At 52.0% G+C, this 17567-nt stretch overlaps 1 protein-coding gene across 3 annotated transcripts in view; it reads left to right on the plus strand.

Annotated features, from left to right (window-relative positions):
• Positions 1-206: 206 nt before the first annotated feature.
• LOC116155343 (interferon-induced GTP-binding protein Mx1-like) overlaps positions 207-17567 on the plus strand; it is a 31008-nt gene continuing 13647 nt past the window's right edge. Inside the window, exons 1-9 of one of the 3 annotated variants that reach the window (XM_064476092.1) lie at positions 241-295; positions 3010-3087; positions 3834-3959; positions 8144-8336; positions 9412-9549; positions 12052-12206; positions 12850-12988; positions 14585-14783; positions 17002-17080. In XM_064476092.1, the coding sequence (XP_064332162.1) occupies positions 3855-3959; positions 8144-8336; positions 9412-9549; positions 12052-12206; positions 12850-12988; positions 14585-14783; positions 17002-17080 (1008 nt within the window). In that variant the 5' untranslated portion in view covers positions 241-295; positions 3010-3087; positions 3834-3854. Of the gene's footprint in view, positions 296-1113; positions 3088-3833; positions 3960-8143; positions 8337-9411; positions 9550-12051; positions 12207-12849; positions 12989-14584; positions 14784-17001; positions 17081-17567 lie in introns of those variants that run through there. The other 2 variants (XM_064476095.1, XM_064476090.1) reach the window with 2 other exon arrangements.

Here is a 17567-nt window from a genome sequence, read left to right on the forward strand (position 1 = left end):
GCCTGGAACCCCACAATCTGCGCTGCCCGCAAGCTCCCAAGGATGTGGTGGCGGGCATACCTGGAGGGCTTCCAGGGGGCTGCGGCTGGGAGCAAGTGGTGCTGGCGTTGCCCCAGGCAGTGGCAAGCCTGGTGTTTGGTTTCGTTTCTGACCAGAAGCCCTGGGACTATCCCAGGAGTTTCGTTTCTCAGCGGCTGGGGGCTGAGGGAGGGGGGAGCGAGGGGCGGTGCTGAAGCTGCTCGAAGGTAAGGAGCAGCCGGCACCTGGGGCTGGTCACAGCACTGGGAGCTGACGGGTAAGTGTCGCGCTTCTTGCTCTGGGCACCATCTGACCAGTCAGAGGGCTCGGGGCATCTGGGGGACTGGCTGCAGAGATGAACGCTCGGGGTGTAACAGTAAAAATGCTCAAGATGAATAGGGATGATGACGCAATGGTGATGATAGTAATGGAAATAACACTAATGGCGGTGCTGGCTGGGCTCAGAGCACTCCTGATTCAACTTTCCCACCGACAGGATGCTCAGGCTCTTGGGTGACACATCGAAAGGCACCCCCCTCCCGAAACTGGCGGCGTTCTGCCGGAGGAGGTGGGCAGGTGGAGGAGATGCGGGCAGAGGGGGTCTCGGAGGGAGCGCGCTGGTTAAGGAGAGCGCGCTGAGAGAGTGTCACATCCAGGGCTGCGTGACCTCCAAGCGCACCCCAAACGCTGACCATCGCTGGATGTATCGCTTTACATTTCCTGCTAACGAGTGCAACCCAGACAGATCTTCGGCCCGTGGAATCCTTAGACGCGCACGGAGCAGGGTCTTCACCAGTCCTGCTGAAGCGAGGGGGCTGGAGCTGAGAGTCTCCGCCGGGAGGTTTAGGGACGGGAGCCGCGCTGGGAACGGGAAGGGCGGGCGGAGAGATGAGGCATGCGCAGAAGGCCCCTGCGCGGAGTACCCTTAACGCAGGGGAGGGGGAGATGCCCAGGGTCTCCCGTCCTCGCAGATGTGGCGCGGGGAGAGACTGCGTGGGGCGGGCACACTTAATAGTCGGGATGGAGGGAGGGAGGACAGCCCTGGGGGTTGATGGATAACCCAGGTGCTGCCGACACCGTCCCTCCCCCCGCCTGCCCCGCCCCTCCTGCCCTGGTGACCGCTGAGCTGTGCAAGTGGGATTCTCGAAATTATTTGGTCAAATGTTACAGCAAGTTTTTGTTGGAAGTAGGGTCAAGTGATGCTAACGCCCCTGCTCCCCTGACTGTCCAGCTTAAAAAGGCTCCTAAAATGTCCTTGTCACCTTTCTGCTTTGCAACAGAGCTGCTGGCCAGGAAGTCCCCTGCCCCACTCTGCCCTTCCCATTGCAGGCAGGCCTTGCAATTCCTTCCCAGCTTCCCTTCCCCCACCGCCTGAAGCTCAGGTCGGAGCGGTTTGGTAGGGAGCGCTGGGTCTAAGGAGCAAGGCGTCTCCTTTTCAGTCAGAAAATGTACACGCCAGGGAGTTTTTGAAAGGCAAACCTTCATGAGAAAAAGCAAAGCTAAGTGCCCTGCGGATTAACTAGCCTGAATTATTTTGAGCGAGTTGCAGACACTGAGTCTGGCACTTCCTCTGACTTGCTCGGTGGGTGGTCCTTGTCGGGGCCTGTGGTCACTGACTGCTCCCTCCCATCCCTGCTTCTTCTGTGGACTGGGCAGAGGAAGCTTTCTTAGGAGGTTAGGCTCCCCCTGGGAAACCTTTTGATGCCTTCCCCGCCCTCCCGGGGATTTGCCAAGACACTGCTGAGAGATGGGCTCTGGGTGTGGGAGCCACAGGGGAGCTAGCCCTCTGTGAAATCTGCAGGTGGGGAAGGGCCATCCAGACAGCCACCCCCGTGGACCGTGGGAACCTGAGCGGGCAGACCTGCCCTGGGCGAGAACGGAAAGAACCCACAGCGCCTGGGCACCTTCTCCCCATCCCTACCCCAAACTTGGGCCTGAGGAAGAGCCTGGCACAGCCACCCCACCAGCGACCACTGTGGGTGTGCAGGCCTGAGGAAGGTGGGGGTGGGGGAGGAGAGATTCCATGCGCTGTGCCTGCCCGGAAGCTCCCTGCAGCCTTGTCTGCAAACACCAGGCGTGGGTGAGTTTCCTGAGCAGTTTTCGGCAGAGGGCTGAGGGTCTCAGGGCCAGAACTGGCGAATGCTCTCTGCTCAGTTAGACAAGTGCCCCTGGAAGCCAAATGCAATGAATACGGAGGAAAGTGATCTTCAGTACTGAGATTGCCTTGCTCCTGAAATCCAAAGGGATTTTCAAAGATGACCCAAGACAAGTACAAACGATTAAGATGTGCAGAGGAAACCCGCAAGATGGGACTTTCAGGGAATGTCATTTTGTGAAACAAACAGAGGAAGAGGGTATGCTTATGAAAAAATCCCGCGGTCCTGGAGTGGCGAGGCCTGGGGACCAGTGATGCCACCTGCCTAGGCACAGTAGGGTCAGGTGAGGTTGCTGTCTTTCACATGGGGCCGCAGCTCCAGTCCAGGAAGCCCTGGCTGCACAAGGTTTCTCCAAAGGCATGGGCGGGGACGTGGGGCTGGAGAATAACTTTCCAGATGGCCAAATTCTGTAAGTCCTCTTTAAAACTGATCGCCTTTCAAAATCACCTTTCTCCCACAATTCAATGAACAGAGGGCATAGCTCCCTCCCTTGGATTCTTAAGCAGCCTTGACCTTTCAATGGCACCAACATAGACCCCAAATTTCATAGGTTTTGGGGAAGATCCCTTGAGAAGAAGCAAGGAGAGCATGAGAAAAGGAGAAAAAAGGGCTGTTGGCTCAGGCAGTGCACTGACAGCCTGCTCTGTGCCTTACAAGTCTGTCTCAGAATTTAAATATCTCAGATTATAGGAAGGACTCAGGGCACTCTGAGTCTTCCTATAGCTCGTCCCCGCTGCTTTCACAGCATCCTCAGCCATGGGGACGCAGTGTGACGAGTGCTTTCATTTATTCATCTGGGGTTTGGTGTAATTTGTACATTTTGCCTAATTTCAAGGAGGTGTAGGACAACAGCTCTGCATTTCTGGTGACTAGTCATTGTTCCATCGTCAAGTAAAAGGAAGGTATATTGCAGGTACGTGCTTTAGGGTTTTTATAGCATTTATTCAAGTCTTAAGACATATTTTTTCATTGACTTTTATCCATGGGTATTAGATGTGTAAAATTTAATATTTAGAGATTTTGGTTCCAGAATAAAATCTGAATGAATCTCACATATATGCATGTATATATTTTGGATGCAGACAAGTGAGACACAGTGGCCAATGAAGTGCTTATGAAGTCAAATGAATGACATTAAGACACAGTTCTTTGGGGGAAATGAAACCAAACTCTGAAGTCGAGTATCAAAAGGAACACACGAAATGACTTGGAGCTCATATTTTTTTAAAATATAGGTTCGAGTGTTAAATCATCATAATATTTAGAATCCGTCGTCTCCATTGGAAAGAGCTTTATAATACTTTTATTTTTACATGTAAATTTTAAAATGCATCAGAGATTTCATCCTTTGCCACAATTTACATTTATGGTGAAAACTCTTTTGACGTACAGTGTAGAATCGTGACGGGACCTGCAGAACTTCAAAACCTCTTTTTGGGGTCTGGAAGCATACATGCCCTTGAGGAGAGTCGAGCCAGGAGAGAGCATTTGCCCTCATCTGACATTTGGCTCCGTGGAATTGTCCTGTCGTTGGTTTATCAGTCAGCAGGGAATGAATGGGCCCCGCTGTGTCCCAGCGTGTCCCCTGGGGGGTTTGGCTCCGTGACTGAAGGTACCTGTCTTCTGAGTTGTGCTGATGCTCACCTACTTGATTTTAAGCTGATCCAGTAAAGGAAGAAGATGGTTTATTCTGACTCGGAAAACAAAGAATTTGATTCAGCTTCTGCATCCAGTCATGCGTCCCTAAATGGAAATGATGACATGGTGGAGAAAAATCAGGAAACAGTAAGTTGATGCCTGAAAACCACTAACGGCGTGGACACGAGCTGTGTCCATCTGAGGGCTGCCGGTGCGGACAGCGACGCCCTGGCCGCCCGGGGCTGCCTGCTGCCACATCTCTCCTGGGCAGGATGTGGGTGCAAATGCTCTCAAGGAACTCATGCTGCTTGGGCCCTTCTTGCAGCCAGATGTAGCCAGTGTTTTGCTTTAGCTGATGCTGGTTGGGATTGGATTTTGTTCTGGGAGAGCAGGCAGGGTGCTGAATGGCTGGTGTAGGAATTGGTCCCGCGCAATGGGTCCAAGGAGCCCTGTGTTCTCACATGCATACGTCGTGGTTCAGTCTCCAGCGCAAAACTCTGAGGTGTCCCTGTGACCCCCCCTCACCGTGAAGCCACCTGATAGCTTTCTTCCCAAAATCACGTCACATGTTTGCGGGAAGCAAACTTGGCCTCCGGAATCAGTGCAACCCGAATCTGACCCGAGTGCTGCCACTTTCCTCTTTATGAGCTTGGGCGGTTATTTCTCCCTTTAGACGCCTGGCTTTTCATCTCTAAAGCGAGGAAGATTTTAGGATTTACTTTGTGTGGCTTTTGGAGGACTCGGGTACAGGCTGGGCGCTTAGAAAGAGCTCTGTATCTTGCTGTCATGTGTTGTAAAGCTGTAGCTCTTCAGCCCTTTCTAGGTGACTCCATGTTCTTAACCAGTGTTTAACACTATTTTAAACTATATTAGAAAGCACAGTGAAGGGCGTAGAAAACTGAGAAGGACCCGCACTTTGCGCCCCCCGATGTAACTGTCGTCTCCTGCCTGGCCGTGCCGGGCCCGGGGCAGTCGGAACCGCCCGGCTCACACTCACGCGTCTGGATGTAGCTGGGCCTCCTCCAGCAGCTAGAGCAGGCGTGTCCTGGGCGCAGCAGCCCCACTTCTAGGTGCAGAGCTTGGTCCTCAGAGTGTGGCCCCCAGACCTGCAGCATCAGAGTCCCCGGGGAAGCTCAGAGTGTAAATGAGCACCCTCACACATTCTGCCCCCGGACCTAGTGAACTAGACATTTCCGAGGCGGGGCCCGGCATCTATGCTTTACCAGACCCTCCAGGGGATTCTCCTTTGTGCTAAAGTTTGAGCAGCACTTTGCCATGTTCATACAGCGTCGAGTATGCACAAACCCGGAGTCCCCCCCGGGGGGAGTGCCTGCACAGGTCGGCCGGCCCGTGCGGCAGGGTTCCCAGGAGCAGCGCGCGGACTCAGCTGGCGTCCCGGCGACCAGGGTGGCTGAGTCTAACCACCAACGCTGAACCCTAGAAGCACGTCCCGGAAGAGGTATACTCTGTGATCCCACTTATATGAGGTTCCCCAGCAGGCAACCGTGAGCCACGTACTGCTCAGCGAAGGATGGACTGGGGGTGAGAGCTGCGCTGAGGAGCAGGAAGGAGGTTCTCCCAAGCCCTAGAGCAGAGCGCCCCCTGGGGGTGAAGGGGATTCAGGAGGAAGGGGCCTGGGGAGGGGAGGTGGAGAGTCCTCAGCGCTGGGAATGCCGGCTTTCTCAAGCCAGCTGGCTGGTACGTGCATTTTTGCCAATTCTCGCTCATGTGTTATAAACTCTTGTGAATGGGCGGTACAGAAGTGAAAAGGAAAGGCCCCCACGAGGAGGACTGGGACTGAGGCCGCTGGCGAGTGTCAAGTTTCAGCCAGGTTTCTGCGGAGAGGCCATGGGCGGCTGGGCCCCAGTCCTTTCTTAAGTGTTGTTACTGAGAACAGTTGTAGAGGGCACTTGCTACAAATGGCAAAGAGGACGGTATTCACGTGTATTGCAATAGGGGAGAAAGACTGAGCTCACCGTGGATACCAGGAAAGTTGGGGGTGGGGGGCAGTGCGCAGGGTGGGGAAAGGGAAGAGTGGGGGTGGGGGGAGGGGAGATTGGGGTGGGGGAGGGGAGAGTGGGGGTGGGGGGAGGGACCTGATTAACTCACAGGGGTGAGGGGGTGCTGGATGAGCTGGCTTAGCTCCATTCCTGGCTATGTGTGGGTGCAGCAGGCCAAGGTGGGGCCTAGTGGAGAGGAAGGCTCACAGGAGCCCCACTGAAGTTCGCTCAAGGAGCCCCTGTCGGGGGTTCCCCCTTCTCTGCTGAGTGTCGTCAGCATTCCCTGCAGATGAGATGGGGCGCTCAGACATTCCGTAAGGAGGGGGTTCTCAGCTGGGGGCACTTTTGCCCCTTGGAGCACCTGGCAAGTCTGGAGGCATTTTCGTTGCCACAACTCGGAGTGAGCGGTGGAGAGCGGCCAGGCGCGATGCCAGCCCTGCTGCAAGGCCCGGGACGGCCCCACCGCAGACACGTCTCTGGTCCGAATGTTAGTGCCTTCTCACCATGATCCAAAGGGCTGTTCTAGCAGAAGTGAATTATATTACAGCGAACACACAAAAATTGAAGTTGGAAAGAAAGAGGCCAATGTCAAAATGATTGTTTCACATTTTCTTTTCAACTGAGGGTGTTTGTTTGCTTGTTGCTGAGTTGTGAGTGTTGTCACGTGTGCAGAGCCTTTGTCAGATGCAGGCTTTGCAAATATGTTCTTCCTGACTGTGGCTTGTCTTTTCATTTGCTTAACAGTGTCTTTTGAAGATCATACATTTTCAATTGTGGTAAAGGCCAATTTACCAGGTGGTTCTTTTATGGGTTGTACTTTGGGGCCATGTATAAGAAATCTTTGCCCAACCCAGAGTCAGAAAGATTTTTCTCCTGTGTTTTATTCTGGAAGTTCTGTAGGTTTAAGTTTTGCATTTCGGTCTATGATCTGTTTTGAGTTATTTTTCGTGTATGATGTAAAACACAGATTCACGGTCATTTTTTCTGCATATAGATAGTCAGTTACCCCAGTGCCATGAGTGGAAGGGATTACCTTTGTTCCGCAGCATTGCCCTTGCACTGTGGTCAAAACCCAGTTGTTCACGTACGTATCAGTTCATTCGTGGAACGTGTGCTCTGTTCCGTTGATCTCTTTCTCCATTTTTGCACCAGCCTCACAGTGTTTTGGTTGCTACAGCGTTGTAGTAATTATGGGAATCAGGTAGTTTGAGCCTCCAGCTGTGTTCTTCCTTTTCAGTGTCATGTGACCGTTGTAGGCGTCTGTAGACTTTTTATGTTTACCTTGCTTGTTAATATGATTAGACTTGGAAAGATCATTGTGCTTTTTGTTTTCCACATATATTTGTCTTTTACTTAATTTCTTCTATCCTCTTTTGCTGCCTTCTTTTGAATTAATCAAGTTTTTGTGAGTGTGTGTGTGTGATTCCATCTTACCTCCCTTATGGACCTACTGAGTGTAATGGTGTCAGGGAACACACTGTGCGTCTTTAACATATCAAATGTGCCTTCTGATGCTGCTCTGCTTCTTCACGTGCAACGTGAGAACCTTACATTAGCGTGCCTCCATTTCTGTCCTCTCACCGTTCATGCTGCTTTTATCATGACAGTTAATTTTACCAATATATTAAACCCCACTGTATATTTCATTACTTTTGTTCAAATAGTGAAATGTCTTTTGAAGATATTTAAGTAATAAAAAAGTACATTTGTCACTGCTTGTGATGTAAGTTTTTTGGTGTGGATTCAGATTTTACTCAACGGCCCTTTCCCTCCAGTTGACCATCCGTGTTGCCGTTCCCTGTAGGGCAGGTCCGCTGATGACGTAGTCACTGACCCGTGTGCGTCCAAAGCAGTGCTTCGTCACTTTCCTCCCGGGGAGATCTTTTTGCTCGGTGGGGAATCCTAGGTTGATGGTTTTCGTCAGCACTTTAAAAACGCTGTGCCACTGTCTTCCGACTTGCATTGTTTCCAGCGCGGAATCTGCTGTGAATCTCACTTGTGCGCCTCTGCGTGTAACCTGTCATGTTCTGGCTGCTTCACACACTTTCCCTTTATCTCTGGCTTTGAGCAATTTGTCGGTCATGTGCCCCGATGTCACTTACTTTACGTTTTTTATGCTTCTGGTTCGTTGAGCTTTTTGGATCTTCAGGTCAATAATCTTCACCAGGCTTGGGTAAATTCTAGCTGTTATTTCTTCAAACACTTATTTCTGTTTCAGTCCCACTCTCTTTGGGGAACCCGAATCACCCGTATATTTGAGGCTGATTGAATTGTCCCTCTCTGGAACATGACCTGCAGATATGACAAAAATCTCCACCTGTCCTCCCCCAGGGGCCCGAGAACAACCTGTACAGCCAGTACGAGGAGAAGATTCGGCCGTGCATCGACCTCGTCGACTCCCTGCGGGCCCTGGGCGTGGAGCAGGACCTGGCCCTGCCCGCCATCGCCGTCATCGGGGACCAGAGCTCGGGCAAGAGCTCCGTGCTGGAGGCGCTGTCGGGGGTCGCCCTTCCCCGAGGCAGCGGTAAGCCCTTGGCCTCGTGTTCCTCCGCCGAGGCTGCCGCGACAGAGCACCTCAGAGGGCGGTGGAAGCGCGAGCGGCGTAGGGCTCAGCGCTCTGGAAGCTGAGAGCCCGCGCGCGAGCTGGCGGCGGGGCGCTTTCTCCCGAGGCCTGTCTCCGCGGCTCACAGAGAGCCGTGTCCTCCTTGTGGCTTCACGTGGCCTCTTCTCTGCGTGCAGCCGTGTCTGGCTTCTCGTCCTCTTTTTATAAGGATGCCAGGCATGTTGCTAGGGCCCCACTTTAGGACCTCGTTTAATGTTAATGACTTCTTTAAGGAGAGAGGCCCATCTTCAAGTATAGTCGCGCTGGGCGTGCGGGCTTCTACTGAGGACGTTGTGGGGGATGGAATTCAGGCAGTAACCCCCCCTCATCGCAGAGTGTGGACTGTCTGCAACCTGCAGGGTGGAGGGCTGGTGAAATGTATGTGGGACCCCAGCCTCGAATGCTCTGCATGTTGCTGCCTTTCCTGAGCCCCTTCCCAGGAGCTGACCCTCCGTCCGGGGGTAAAGGTTAGTGCTCTGGTTAGGGTGCTGCTTGAGCTACGAGGCCAAGGATCAGGGAGGCCTCGAGGGATGAAGGCCGACCTGGCTGGGTCTTGAAACACAGGTCAGATGTGAAGGCGGGTGGGACCTGGAGTTGTTAGCAAAGGGACGTTGTGAGGTGGCCTGGTGAGGGCAGTGGGCCTTCCCGATAGGAGCGGGCTGTGTGCGCCTGGGTGGTGGACGATGTCTGCAGACGTTTGGGGTTTCCCACTGCAGTTTGCCTCCTGAGCTGATGGAGACCGCGGGGTGGGGGAGCAGGAGGTCTAGCGTAGTGGCTTCATGCCTCAGTGAGCCAAACGCCACCTGAAATGCCCAGTCAAGATGCGCAATCTGGAGCCCCTCCAGAAGGAGCGCGGCGGGCTGTCAGAGGGTGCGAGCAGCAGGTGTGCAGTTTCAGCGGTCTCCCCAGATGACTGTACGGAACTCGGAGAGCCACTGATGTCAGGCCGCCGTACAGGACCGTGAAGAATATAGATCTGACGGGAGCGACCTCCTAGGTATTGTTACGAGATGTCCTCTGGTGCTGAAACTGAAAAAACTTGTGAACGAAGATGGATGGAGAGGCAAAGTCAGTTTCCGGGACTACGAGGCCGAGATTTCAGATCCTTTGCAAGTGGAAAAGGAAGTCAATCAAGGTAAGTGTCCCGTGTTCATCACTTATTTGAACATCTGGTCAACTGGGTGACCTGGGTGGGATCGCCCATCGCTGTTCCCACTCTCCCCTTTCTGGGCTTGTCCTGGTCCTTGGGGCACCCTTTCCTTTCCTTCCTCCTTTATATGAGGCCCCCAGCTCCCTTGTATGTTCTCTTCTTTTACTTTCATTGTGACCAGTGTTTTGACAGCGACCTGTATTCAATACTTTGTAATGGCTTCTACTGGAAAATAATAGGAAAAGGAATATACATATATATGTGAGTGTGTGTGTGTGTGTGTGTGTGTATATATATATATAAATGAATCAGTATGCTATACACCAGAAATTAACACATTGTAAATTGACTATAATTCAATTTTTAATATTGGGGGAAAAATACCAGTGCCTTGGACAGAATCTGATCTCAGTGATTTATTGCCTAGTATTTATGTAAGCATCTGAACATAATGTCAGGTTTGAAGCTTGTGTTCTAATACGGAGGACTTCTCCTTTATTCAAGGGCTCCCCGACTGCACAGATATGATGGAAGAGGCATCAGGGTGCGGGGTGGGGGAATCCCCTTTCCTGTTAACTTGGTAAAAAGGCATTCCAAAATGCTGACTGCATCCTTGCTGAATCCCGCTCAGCACTGGAGGTTCTTTTCCCCCAGGAGCGTGATGTGAGCATTTGCACAGTCCTAGCTGCAGCAGATTTATGGCAGCTCCCAGTAAATGCAAACCACGGGGATTAGTTTACCAGTCTGAAACACCTGAAAGGAGAGCAGGTCCAGCAGATAGGGACAAAACAATGATGCACTTAGCTGCTGCTACGTGTAAGTGAGATGAGCACACAACTTTTCCTTACTGACTTTAATTTCTTCCTAGCATGTCACATAATTCAATTCCAGTCATTTGAGAAATGACATTAACTGATATCCAGCAGTAGGAAACTGTGGGTCTGACTCATGTAAAGATGGAAGCACTGATGATCTTTTATTGGCTGTTCTGCAAAGTTTAAATAATGATATAATCAAATGTTACTGTGTGTTTTGGGGATTACATTGCCTGCCTGGTGCAGAAAAGTCGAAATCACTGTGCGTATCAGTTAGCCCTTGCTGTGTAAGAAAACAAGCTCAAAGCCTTATGGCTTAGAAGGGTACATTTCTTGTGATTCAGAGGGTCAGCCGGGCAGTTCTTTCCCTCTGGGCTGTCTTGGCTGCGGCCAGCACTCTAGGACCGCCTCAGGCACTTATCCCAAGGCTGGGCTGGAATAACCAGGACTTGTATCCCTGTGGTCTGTTACCCTTCAGGAGGCTGGGCGGGGCTTTGTTACGTGGTGGTGGAGCAGTTCCAAGCAGCGAGCCCAATGTGTAAGCACCTGTGAATGTCTACTAGAATATGTTCTGTAATGTCCTATTAGCCAAAGAAAGTCACGTGATTGAGCCCAATTTGAAGGAGCAAACTCCCTGCATGGGACAAGTAGCAGTCACCCTGTAAAGCAGCAAGCTTCCCCGATGGGAGGGAATATGACACTATTTGTGCAAGCGAGTTACTAACACAGGGGTTTAAAGAATGTTCCAGTTTTACTTCTCGCTCTTGTAGAAGTCTGAAGGTGGGCAGACCACAGGTGGTGTGGGGGTTCCAGGGTCAGGAACCCAGACTCCCATCTGTTCTCTCTGTTCTGTGTAGCCTGCAGTCCCAAGGCTGCCTCGTGATTCAGTCAGCAAGTCTCCATTCGGGTCAGCTGGACATTGGCAATGGCACATCGTATCTTAAGCACATTTTCTGGAGGTTGCACGTAGTGTCTTCACATCTGTCCCACAAGCCCCCCTGAATCTCATGACCACGTCTCCGGGAAATAGATTTGAGGGAAAAACTCAGCAGATTGGCCGCACATACCACTGTTGTTATTGTTTCCATTCTGCGTCCTTGACTGCTAGGAATCATACCAAAAATACGTTCTCAGTGTAGACAGCGGTAATGTAGTGTTAGCTAACGATCTGACGAACTGGATTCATATCTTGAAATGTCATTACTCAGGAGGACGTGGCAAAATGAAATCCCTCAAGGGACTCCCAGCAGCTAACGTTCATCTTGCCCGAGCCAAGCACATTCCCCTCTGTAATATTCGACGTCATGTTTCAGGAACCACCATGTATTTTTATTTGCTTTAATTTTACTTGGTTGTTAAGTTCCTACTGCATCCATGGGGGCAGTTAGGTGTGACAGCAGAACTTACCGGCTCTGCTCAGGTTAGGACTGGTGCCGCTGGGTGTCATCTTTAGAGATGTTTTCACTGGATCCCTCTGCAGACAATTCTAGCCAATGGCAGTGACAAAACCGAGTTATCTTTTGAAGCCCTGTTTTGCTCTAGAAAAGGGAATCTGCTCCAAACAGGCCTTATCCGTGAATCACAGCGGGTGGAGGTTGCTTTCAGAGGATTCGCTGTAATGAGAGATTCCATCCTAAGCTCTATTCAAATTTTCTTGTTTGCTCTTCTCCAGCCCAGATTGCCATCGCTGGGGAAGGAGTGGGAATCAGCCATGAGCTGATTAGTCTGGAGGTCAGCTCGCCTAACGTCCCGGATCTAACCCTGATAGATCTTCCCGGCATCACCAGGGTGGCCGTGGGCAATCAGCCACACGACATTGAATACCAGGTGAGACTTCAAGCTGCATCCTGGCCTGGGCACTCACGCATCAGTCAGATCAGGACTGAGTTTGAAGAGCGGGTGACAGGGGTTGTCATAGGGAAACCTACGAAGTTTGTGATGGTCGAAATCTACTCCACCAGGATAGGAGGAAGCTTCTGCGGAAAGAGGGAAACAGGTAAAGTTGGAAGTGCATTTTGTGGTTTATGCAGTGGTTTGTTTTTGCTGACAGTGACATGTTGTCACATACCTAAACTGGCACTTTTCAGGAAGGGGGTTCATGTGGGAAGGGACAGCATGGGCACAACTATAATGCTGCTTCTGACTCAGGGAACCTCATTCTGTGGAGTAAAGATTTCGGGAAATGCAAGCAGCTCTTCTGGCATCTTGTTTTTCATCGTGATCATCAGCTTTGAGGTCTGAGGAGATAATTAATAAGCTAAAACCTCACAGTTTTCCCTGACCTCAGAGCTCTCTTTCAGCCACAGAGAGCTCAGTTTCTCCGGCTTGGAAAGTGCCACCAGGCTTGTGTCGCGGACTCATTTCTCTGTAGTTGCTTCTTTGGGGGAAATACCTCTGGGACAGGGAGGGCCTGAAGCTAGTACGAGGGAAGGACCTGTCTTAACTCTCATACCCTCTCATTTTCCAACAGATCAAGTCTCTCATCAGGAAGTACATCCAGAGGCAGGAGACGATCAACCTGGTGGTGGTCCCCTGTAACGTGGACATCGCCACCACCGAGGCCCTGCGCATGGCTCAGGAGGTGGACCCCGATGGGGACAGGACCATAGGTAAGAAGAGGGAGGAGTCTAAACATGGTAGGCGGCTCGACAGCAGAAAAGCATCCGTTGAATGCAGTGGTTGTTTCTTGGCCCCCAGGCAGGTGGGGGACTGCACCCAGCAGGTGAGGAGCACTTGAGAACCCACTGAGGCCAGATGAAACGGGCCACATCTGACTCCTGTTGGCCGTGTGTTGGCTCGTGGTCCTTGTCTAGCTGCTTATACTAGGCCTGGTGGGCTCGGGGGGCAGAGCGAAATCAGGAAGCAGTTATATCCGTTGACAAGGCATTTGAAGCACTACAGCCCGAGTGTCCCGGACAGCTGAAAGGACACAGGAAGTGTGACGTGTCCATGCGCTGCTAGAGCCGTCAGCCTTAAAAAGGAAGGACGTTCTGACACGTGCGCCAGTGTGTATGGACCTTGAAGACATTAGGCTCAACGAAATGAGCCAGTGCGAGCGCACAGACCCGTGGGACCCACTTTCATGGCGGATGGAGAGGAGTCAGGTTCAAAGAGACACAGTCGAGTGCGGGGAACGGGCGGGGGAGGAGGCAGCTGCTGGTGGAGACAGAGTCTCAGCTGTGGGAGCTGGAAGGTTTGGAGGCGGACAGGAGAGCGCGCTGCACCGCAGTGCGAGAAAGGCTTAGCGCCCTGAGCTGCTCACCTAAAAGCGGTTAGAATTGTCAATTTTATGTTTAAAACCTTGCATTTGGCTGTGAACAGTGGAGGACCTGAGTCCAGGGGCTGAAACAAATGGAGATTTATCCTCACACAGAAGAAGTAACCTGGGCAGAGGCCTCTCCCCTCTCTGCCCGTGGGCGGTGAGCCTTAAGGACCGGTCTCTCCTCCACCCTCAGCCGTGGTCCTGACTCCTCCCTCGTCCTGCCGCGCACCAGGCCCGGGGCGAGAGTCTCTCGGCCAGGGCAGCAGCTGCCAGTGGACCCGGGAAACCTGAGGGTTCGATCTGTCCTGGCCTCACTAGCATTCAGCCTGGGCCGTCACCCAGGCCCAAAACCCGGAGGGGTCCACGCGTGCTGCAAGGCTGTGCCACTGCCGTCTTGTGGTACCCAACGTCTGAGCATGGGTCTCTGCGTTTTCCTTCTGCAGGGGGCCCCACAAATGATGTAGCTGGTCTTGGCCCGTCCTGTGTTTCTCAGAATGTGCGCCAGGCCCCACATGCATCAGAAATCACTGGAGAATTTGTAGAAACACAAGTCCCTGGCTCCCACTGAAAGTCTAAGGCTGATCCCTGGGGAGGGCCTGAGAGTCTGCATTACAGGGCTCACCTGAAGGCGGTTCAGCTGCCCAGGGAAGTGAGAGCAGTGTCGTAGAGAGTGGCCTCTTCCACTGGTCGGAAGGGACTCAGAAAGGCCAGGAGATGCTGCCGTGTCTCTGGGTGCTGTGTGCATGGGGAGAACCCACAGCCAGGTGTCCTCACAGCAGCAGGGACTCGCACCTTTGTCCTGCTGGCCCCATCGTCTGCCCTCCAGCAAAGGTGGGAGGAATCCGGGGACCAGGGGACCGTCCTCCCCAGGGCCGGGAGCTCTGCTCACTTCTCACTGTGGGAAGCTTTGGGAGCTCTCTAATCGGAGGTCTCTGGCCTGCAGGAATCTTGACAAAGCCTGATCTTGTGGACAAGGGCACTGAAGACAAGGTGGTGGACGTGGTACGAAACCTCGTCTTCCACCTGAAGAAGGGCTACATGATCGTTAAGTGCCGGGGCCAGCAGGACATCCAGGCCCGGCTGAGCCTGGCCAAGGCCCTGCAGAGGGAGCAGGCCTTCTTTGAGGACCACACACATTTCAGGTACGTGCATCAGTGTCTTCCTGAGGCTAAAACAAAATCACGGACCTCCATCCTCAGGGGGGAGGATGGATGCCGTCCAAAAGCAGATACTGAGCGTAGTCGTGTGCGTTTGTTCCTGGACAGTAACCTCAGAATTTGCTTCAAATTCTCAAGGAAGAATTGACAACATGTTGCAAAAGGCAAATTTAAAATTCAAAATAAGAAAGAGACTTTCTGCCATAATTTAAATAGTATAGTTCTCAAACAAGACTATAAATGTAGGTGCAACAGAATAGGTGGAAAATCCAGAAATTGACTCAGATTGATATATTTGGTCTTGGATAAATGTGGCATTTGAAAGCCCTGGGCTACAGCAGTTTATCCATCAGTGGCTTTGAGATCATTGTGTAATATTTGGGAAAAATTTATTGTGCCCCTACTTAGTATGGGATCCAAAATAAATATCAATTGAAATTTAAAATTAAATACAAGAAAGACACCTTAAGCATCCCAGAGGAAAACAGAGGTGGAGAGTTTATAATCCCATATCTTGCTAACTCTATTGCCGAAAACAAAATTTTTTAAAAAGGAAAAAAGACTTTTAAATTGGTTAGATTTGAAATAATGAGAAGATGTTGAGTTGATGGGAAAGGAGGGGTGTGGGCCTTCACCTCTGCTACTGGGAGCATGTGCTGTGGTCACATGCGAGCCAGTCTGAGCAGGTGTATCCTCGAGGCTGAGTTCTACTTCTGGGAATTCTACCCAGGAAAATACAGGGATGTGTGCAGTCCTGTAGGCTAAAGGGTGTTCGGCACAGATTTGTTTTTAATCATGAAAATTTGGAATCTAAACGTTGGAAATCGTGGGGTTTGTATACATGAACCAGAGTAAGAGACTGCAGACTTTGCAAGCATTCGAGAGCTGTGTCAATCAGATGCCAACACAAAGGTGCATATAGATGCTGAGAACAAAGGGACACAGTCACTGAGAGCCCTTGTGTGCAGACATGCGCTCGTGGGTGGAGACCCACGTGCTTTGTCACCGCATCGCACTGAACTCCCCCAGAAGCCTGCAGAGACACGTGCTTCAGAAGAGACACCTGTGCACTCGTGTTCGCAGCAGCGTTCTTCACAATAGCTACCGCGTAGAAACCACCTGCGTGTCCGCTGACAGATGCCTGGAGAAACAAAATGTGGTCCATCCAGACAGTGGACTCGGCCTGAAAAAGGAAGGAAATTCTGACACAGGCTGTGACACAGATGAACCTGGGGGACAGTGTGCTCAGTGAAATAAGCCAGTCACAAAAACACAAGCCCTGTATGATTCCATCACACGAGGTCCCTAGAGGAGTCAGCGTCACAGAGACAGAGAGTGGAAGGATGGTTCCCCGGGTCTGGGGGCAGGAAGTGGGGAGCTGCTGCTGATGGGTCAGAGTTTCAGTTCGGGAAGAAGATTTGGTTCTGGAGGTGGGTGGCGGTGATGGTCGCACAACAATGTAATTGCACTTAATACCCCTGAGTGTGCACCTACACGTGGTTAAATGGTGGATTTTATGTTATGTATATGGTGGATTTTATGTTATGTATATTTTTACACAGTTTACAAAATCGACAGGGGTGGAAACTGAAAGGGAGGTGTCCGTGTACTACCACAAATCTGCCTGAAAATTCACGCCTCCTGGCTTGAATCCTTCATCCTCAAAAGCCCTTTAAAATGTAGGAAGCCCTGTAACCGCTCAGCCGGTGAACACAGATTTGAAAGCGTGAGAGGAGAGCTTGGCTTCCTCCCTCCCAGCGCCCGAGGTCTCAGTTCTCGTCCTGGGGAAGGTGCGCCCCCTCGTTCAGAGTGCACCCCACACCTGTGTAAACACACGTCAGTACATTTTCATGAAGCCCGGGGCCGAGATGCGTCGTGTACACAGAAGGGCGTGCACGTTATGAACACACAGCTAGAGGACACTATCTTTATAAAGACCGGTTCTCTAGGCCGATGTCCTGAGTCAGAGTCAATGTCTCAGCTGGGCGGGATCATTCTATACCATTTTCGAAATACCCAGCATCACTAAAATTCAGCCCTGGTTCCATGCGCCCCAGTTCTGAGCACTTCCTGGGCACTGGCAGCAGGACAGCACACCCCGTGGGGAGGACCTGGAGTTGCCGTGGCTTCTCCCGGCAGCAGTGAGCAGGCTTGCGTCGTCCGGCCAGACCCAGGTGGACGTGTTCGCTGTCTTCTCTTGCAGGGATCTTCTGGAGGAAGGGAGGGCCACGGTCCCCCGCCTGGCGGAGAAACTGACCGCAGAGCTCATCACGCACATCTGTGTAAGTGCACGCAGAGCGGCCCGTTCTCTGAATAGAGTCCCGCAGGCGCGAAGCTGGGCCGCGCTGGTCACTCACTGCGACCTCCTGGGGGCCTTAGTGAGGCGCAGGGCACCCCGATGCGGCCTGGGCTCCCCAGGTGTTGCGGACGTTGCCCGTCAGAGACCCACACGCTGAGTGGGATGCTGATGGTGCGGATGCACTTGGCCTGGGTGAAAACTAGACTCTCCGAGCACGGCACCACCCGCTCCTTTCTCACTGCCAACCGCTGTCATGGCGTCGGGGTCGCTGTGACGGTCGTGTGGGCCACTTCTGAGATTTCTCTGTGGTCCTTTTCAAATCTGCCTGGACAGAGTCTCTTGCTTTTTCACATTTACAAACCTTTTATACCATGTCTTTGCTCGTATTTCTGTCTTTTTTTTCACGGGATGATTCCAACGTCGGCAGCCGGGTTCTCCCAGCCGTCCCCAAGGGACTTGGCTGGAGTTGG

The sequence above is a fragment of the Camelus dromedarius genome, chromosome 2 (genome assembly GCF_036321535.1).
Source record: "Camelus dromedarius isolate mCamDro1 chromosome 2, mCamDro1.pat, whole genome shotgun sequence".
NCBI classification, from domain to species: domain Eukaryota; kingdom Metazoa; phylum Chordata; class Mammalia; order Artiodactyla; family Camelidae; genus Camelus; species Camelus dromedarius.